Source organism: Tasmannia lanceolata, unplaced genomic scaffold, assembly GCF_043159265.1.
Source record: "Tasmannia lanceolata isolate RefF3 unplaced genomic scaffold, GAP_Taslan_0.1 ptg000023l, whole genome shotgun sequence".
NCBI classification, from domain to species: domain Eukaryota; kingdom Viridiplantae; phylum Streptophyta; class Magnoliopsida; order Canellales; family Winteraceae; genus Tasmannia; species Tasmannia lanceolata.
The window spans coordinates 6,023,170-6,029,684 of record NW_027518700.1 but is presented as its reverse complement, the minus strand read 5'-3'; the positions used below and the strand labels follow the sequence as shown (position 1 = coordinate 6,029,684).

Here is a 6,515-nt window from a genome sequence, read left to right as displayed (position 1 = left end):
ATTTCAAGGAAGTTGGAATTTCAAAATTTCGGTCGATACTTTATAACGCTTCGAGTTTACCCAATTTCGGTTTTGGGGTTGACCGAAACCGAAAATTTTGAACTTTTGGTCCAAATTTAAAACCATGGTCATAAATACACTAAGGGCCCGTTTGGATACCTCATGTATTTGTATTTTGATTTGGATTTGAGATTTTGATACAAAACACATGAATCATCTTCATGATCATGTTTTAAGAGAGAGAATGAGGGAGGGAGGGATGTCTCGTTGCTGCCGGAGCAACGTCGAGGAGCAGTGATGGTGACGGAAGTTGCCACAAACGTTGATTTCCAAATAATGTCTCACAGAAAAGATTTGAAAATCGGAATTTTTTGCAATGTTGTAACTGATTAATTCTAAGGATCTGATCTAGATCAAAATATCAACTAAATCCAAATCTAAATCTTGCTGGTATCCAAATGTGGCCTAAAGAAGGTTGGCAGGGAGGGGGGGGGAGCAAATATATTACTTCCCAATTGGAGATGAACTCCATTATTTAGTGGTCTCCGCTAATATAAAACTCATTTCACGTCCGGATTTTGCATGTTATGAAAGACATGTTAGATGAATCAAATGAGTAAGACAAAATATGCCAACAAGTCAACATGTGCGGCTGTCATCACATGCAAAAAAAACTGAGGGCGAAATGGCTTTCCGCGAAAGTGGCTAGTAAGTGGAGGCCCACGAGGTATGTATCACTGCCCAAGGACAAAATTTACCAACTTGACTGGAAAAAAGATCGGTAAAAACATCTCCGGGTGGATCGTGGAGTGGGCCTGGCACGACAAAGTGACAGGACATGAGCCCACTTGCAAGGTACATCCACACGTTTTTCTTTTTTACTTTTGTTTAACATAGAATTGAATTTTATTTAGTGTGGACGGCCTTGCATGCAGACGTAGCCACAACAAAACAGTGGGCCCACCTTGCGTGGGTGCTCTGAAAAACAGTTCATTTCTTGGGCCCTGATGTCTATAGGGTGGGCCCAAGAAATATTGATGTCTATAGGGTTCTTTCTTTAACAACAAATTCTTGGGTAGCTGAGATATTATAGTATTGACAAATCTGTCTTGACTGGTTGGCTTGACTGGCTGCTCATCATGGTCTACAACTCAAAAGCCTCTATGGTCCATCATTTTACACCCATGCCATTTACACCTCAAGTTTAAATGTGGTTAGGCCCACCATTTTAAATTCATCTTCACCCAAATCCATGCATAGGGTGGGACCCATCATTGTACACCCTGTTTTGATTGGGTGTGTCCAACCAACACCACTCAAACCCTTGCATCGGTGGCGCACAACATCTTAGCCCATGTTTTGTCTTATTTTTCTCGTTATTTTATAATTACATTACCATTTATCCGTAATTTTTCATCAAAAACTTTATAACTCACTTATTTACTTTTCTTTTGTGTAATGATTACGTTTTTTTTTACTTTTTCTTTTGCTAGAAACCTTCGCCCTCTGTCCGCATCTTTGCACAGTGTTAAAAAAAAAAAAACGAAATATTACCAACACTGCTGAGGGCACTCTCACTTTTTTAAAGGTATGGTATGGCCCACACCATCGGATGATCCAAACCGTCCATTAGATGGGCCATAGGCAAAATAGGTTATACTCCAAAAATCATTTACATCTGATGATTTTCCAAGAGCTGATAACATTCTACAATAAATTCTTAAAAATTACTTTAAAATGCGGGTGCCCGCGGGTTGACCCGGCCCAACCCATGTTTTTTCGGGTTGGGTTGCTCGCGGGTCAAATTTTGGCGGGTCACTAAAACCCAGACCCGTGCCCGCAAATTTGCGGGTGGGCCGGGTCAACCCGCGGGCATGGGTCGGTTTTGCCAGGTCTAGTTCCTACTAACTCCACCCAAAAGGTCCGGCACTCCATTTGACACATCATGTTTTGATGGGTTTGATGAGTGGGACCCATTATTTTACACCCCTACATGTGTCATGTGTCAATAAGTCTAGCTCTTATTAGCTTTCAAAGAAAGAATAATGCTTGCAGTACGATTTGGGGGTATCAAGGTCTTTTGGGAAATTATATTTACGCCCCTCTCATCACCCGGGACACCCATTTGCTAGTGTACTTTGCAATCAAAGTCGCTGGATTTTTTTGACATAAAGTACATCATCTCCCTTTTTGCCATTGATACACTGACGTTGGGTGTTCCTGGTGATCAAAAGGGGAGTAAATATCACTTCCCGGTCATTTTGTTATAGTACGATTTGGCCACCATATAAACATTTGTCCAACTTGATTAGTCATCCATCATCATTAAAGAGGTTGGTCAATTGGGGCAGCAGAGATGACAAGGACAATTTGGTCCTTCTCTCCTATCTATCTATATTAACACCCATCTGCTTTATACTGAAAGACATTCATGTGAAGATATGAAGATGATTATCAAGGTGAAAGAGTCGAGCATGGTGAGGCCCGAACGGGAAACTCCCAATGGGGAGCTTTGGATCTCAAACATAGACCTAGTGGTGCCCAAAATGCACACGCTAAGCGTCTATTTCTATAGACCCAATGGCTCTTCCACTTTCTTTGATGCTCATCTGCTCAAAGAGTCTCTTAGCAAAGCCCTTGTCCCTTTCTACCCCATGGCCGGAAGATTGAAGAGAGACGACACTGGCCGGATTCAGATCAACTGCAATGCCTCCGGTGTTCTCTTCGTTGAGGCCGATACCAGTGCAGTCATCGATGATTTCGGGGATTTTGCACCCACCGCGGAACTCAAGCAGCTCATTCCTTCGATCAATTACACCGAGGATTTCCCTTCCTACCCTCTTGTCGTGCTCCAGGTCTATCACTTTACTTTAGTTCTTCGCAGATAACCCCAATTTTGGTTTAATAGTACATCGTAGTTCTTAGCGGATACCCAGAGGTTGGCCTTTTTGAATCATGAACTAAATTTCTTGGTTTGAATTTGACAGGTGACTTATTTCAAATGCGGGGGCGTCTCCCTCGGCGTCGGCGTACAACACTACGTCGCCGACGGCTACTCCGGCATCCACTTCATCAATCATTGGTCCAATGTCGCTCGTGGTCTCGATCTCATCGTCACACCCTTCATCGACCGGACCCTCTTGCGTGCTCGGGACCCACCTACGGTAAAATTGGACCACATCGAATATCACCGGCCTCCTTCCATGAAAACACCTCTACCACCCAACACTAACTCCACCACCACTTCTACCGCCATGTTCAAAATCACAACTGAACATCTCAGCCTCCTCAAATCTAGTTGTAGAGAAGCCGGGGCTCACCATAACAACGGTACTACCCCGGGCTACAGCTCCTACGAGTTGCTCGCGGCCCATGTGTGGCGCTGCGTTTGCAAGGCACGTGGGCTCGAGGAAGATCAGGAGACCAAATTGTATATCGCGACCGATGGTCGGTCCCGCCTCCGCCCCTCCCTCCCGCCTGGATACTTCGGCAACGCCATATTCCCGGCGACACCCATCTCCGTCTCCGGCGATCTCCAGTCAAGACCGCTAACGTACGCAGCGGGGAGAATACATGATACACTGGTGCGAATGGACGACCAATACCTTCGGTCGGCTCTAGACTACCTAGAGCTGCAGCCGGACCTGTCGCTAATGGCCCGCGGGGCCCACACTTTCGGGTGCCCCAATATTAATATCAACAGCTGGATGAGGCTACCAATATACGATGCGGATTTCGGGTGGGGTCGCCCCATTTTTATGGGGCCAGGTGGTATCGCGTTCGAGGGCCTCGGGTATGTTCTCCCCAGCCCAGAAAATGATGGGAATTACTCTCTGGCCATTGCCTTGCAGTCGGATCACATGCTCCGATTCCAGAAGTACCTCTACAACATCTAGGAACCCGATAAGAACCTTATCGGATCCCGATATTGGGGAAATTATAAATGCACCCCTTTTTATTACTTGGACACCCCGCTACAGTGTATCTATGACCGCAAAGGTGCGGATGGACTGACCTGATTGCCACGTACAATGCAGCTGGGTGTCCCGAGTGATGAAGGGACACATTTATTATTTCCACAATATTTCTGTAGTATGGTTGTGCGGTTGTTAAAATGCCAAAGGGAGTTGTTTGCTTTTTCTATATTATTTAATAGGTTGAGTTAGGTTGTTTAGGATCTGATTTTTCTTACTGGGGAAAGAGAAGCTGGTTGGATATTCTCATTTCCATGGTGGTTGGGTTTTTAATTTAGTAGATTCTATGAGGCTATGGACAGTGTTCTTTTCTTCTAAATATTAAGCATGTTGGCATAAAGTTGGAACAACAGTCATTTAATAACCTATACCCCTTTAGGTGTTCACTTGCTTTCCTGAGAAAATAACAAACCTGGGTGGAATATGTCAAATAATGACATGGAATTGCCAAAAATGACGTGGAAATGTCTCTTTTCTCACTACTGTGGGAAACCAAATCCCATTATTTTGGTCGGATTTGCTTTCCCGGGAAAACTAGTGATAAAAGGTGGGCAATCAGTTTCTCGGAAAACATTTTCCTGCATAGATCCTGCGCACGTGAACAGGCGCGGGAAACCTTTTCCTATACAGTTTCCCTGGATTTCTTTTCCTAATGCCACGTCAGAATACCGGGAAACCTTTTCTTTTCCTTTCCCGGGAAAACAAGTGAACAGAGCCTAATGAAATTAGAGAAGGGGCGCAGTTTGGATGTTGGGAAAAAAAATTGTGAAAGGAGCTCTACAGTGTTTGGTATGGTTTTAATTCTCCTGGAGGAAAAGAATTTTGATTTTATTTTGGAGAAAATAATATGAAAAATGAGGTAGCCAAACATTACAAAATCATGGAAAATCATTTCCAAGATTAAGTCTCCACTCTTTAATTGTTGTTATTGGCTAGAAAATATTGGGTCCATTATATATTTCATGTTATGAAAGACATGTTAGATGAATCAAATGAGTAAGAAAAATATGCCAACAAGTCGACATGTGCTGCTGTCATCACATGCAAAAAACTGAGGACGAAATGGGGCTTTCCGCGAAAGTGGCTACTAAGTGGAGGCCCACGAGGAATGTATCACGGCCCAAGGACAAAATTTACCAACTTGACTGGGAAAAAGATGTGAAAAAACATGTCCGGGTGGATCGTGGAGTGGGCCTGGCACGACAAAGTGACAGGACATGAGCCCACTTGCAAGGTACATCCACACGTTTTTCTTTATTACTTTTGTTTAACATAGAATTCTTGGGTAGCTGAGATATTATTAGCATTGACAAATCTGTCTTGACTGGTTGGCTTGGCGAAATTTGTATACATTTCGCCATGATTGGTCCAAGGCCTGTGTCAGCACTGGGGCTTGATTTAGGGGGGACTTCGTTTTGGGCTTGTGTCAGCCTTAAACTTGGGCCCAGCATGAGCTAATGATCCTAGCATGGGCTTGGACATGGACCTAACTGGGCGTGAATGCAGATTGTGCTTGAGCTTAAGGTTGGGTGGGCTTGAATGTAGAGCTTAGGTTTGCTTAGGTCTAAATGCATGCACAGGCCATTTATGCTTCATCTTGGCAAGAGCTTGGCCTTTTCTTACACTCGAACTTGGACATAAAAATTGTTTCAAAAAATAACTATAAGGTTACAAATTATACTATTAAAACACATATTGGAGTGTCGTAGGTCGCATGGAAATGAAATGAACAACAATGAATCAAAGAAAAAGATTTGACTTCTAGATAAAGTTGAGGCATGGATTTGAATTTATTGTCCTTAAGCTAAAATGCTCACTATTCAAAGGGAAAATCAAGTTTGGTCTCATTGTTGGATGTTTTTGAAATATTTTATATTTTAAAAACAGTAGAGTGAATTTTTTCAAAGAGACATTTCTTTTTGTGAAATGATATGATGTTGTCATTGAAATGACACTAATGGTGTGACAAGGTGTTACATCACGTGAAAGGGTAGATTCTTGTCTTTTATTATTCCATAAAAGAAAGCATAATGGTTGTCTTGGACTCGGGTTAGGGGTGGCAAAACTGGCCGAACCGAACCGAAACCGACCCGAAACTGAACCGAAAATTCGGTTTCGGTTTGGTTAAACCAAACCGATTCAAATTTCGGTTCGGTTTCGGTTTCGGTTCAGTAGAACCAAACCGATGATTGGTTCGGTTTGGGGTCAAACCGAACCGTTGCCCATGATTTCCAATGAATATGGTAAGGGGTAGCAAAATTGGCTAAACGGAACCGAAACCGAGCCAAAACCGAACCGAAAAACTTCGGTTTCGGTTTGGTTAAACCAAACCGGTTCAAATTTCAATTCGGGTTCGGTTCGGTAGGACCAAACCGATTCGAATTTCGATTCGGTTCGGTTCGGTTTGGGGGTCAAACCAAAACCAAAACCGAACCATTGCCACCGCTACTCTGAGTGAATTGAACAACAATGAATCACAGAAAAAGAATTGACTTCTCGATAAAGTTGAGGCATGGATTTGAATCTATTGTCCTTAAGGTA

The 6,515-nt window shown here is 43.2% G+C and overlaps 1 protein-coding gene across 1 annotated transcript; it reads left to right on the top strand.

Moving 5' to 3' along the window:
- Window positions 1-2,345: 2,345 nt before the first annotated feature.
- LOC143856326 (shikimate O-hydroxycinnamoyltransferase-like) lies at window positions 2,346-4,269 on the top strand. Its single transcript, XM_077366519.1, has 2 exons — window positions 2,346-2,855; window positions 2,988-4,269. Exons 1-2 carry the CDS (start codon window positions 2,442-2,444, stop codon window positions 3,894-3,896), a joined length of 1,323 nt encoding a protein of 440 aa, XP_077222634.1. The 5' UTR covers window positions 2,346-2,441; the 3' UTR covers window positions 3,897-4,269.
- Window positions 4,270-6,515: the final 2,246 nt, after the last annotated feature.

Coding starts and splice junctions, on each gene's coding strand:
- LOC143856326 (XM_077366519.1), top strand. CDS start 2,442: ATGAAGATGATTATCAAGGTGAAAGAGTCGAGCATGGTGAGGCCCGAA. Junction 2,856..2,987: donor ACCCTCTTGTCGTGCTCCAG/GTCTATCACTTT, acceptor TGAATTTGACAG/GTGACTTATTTCAAATGCGG.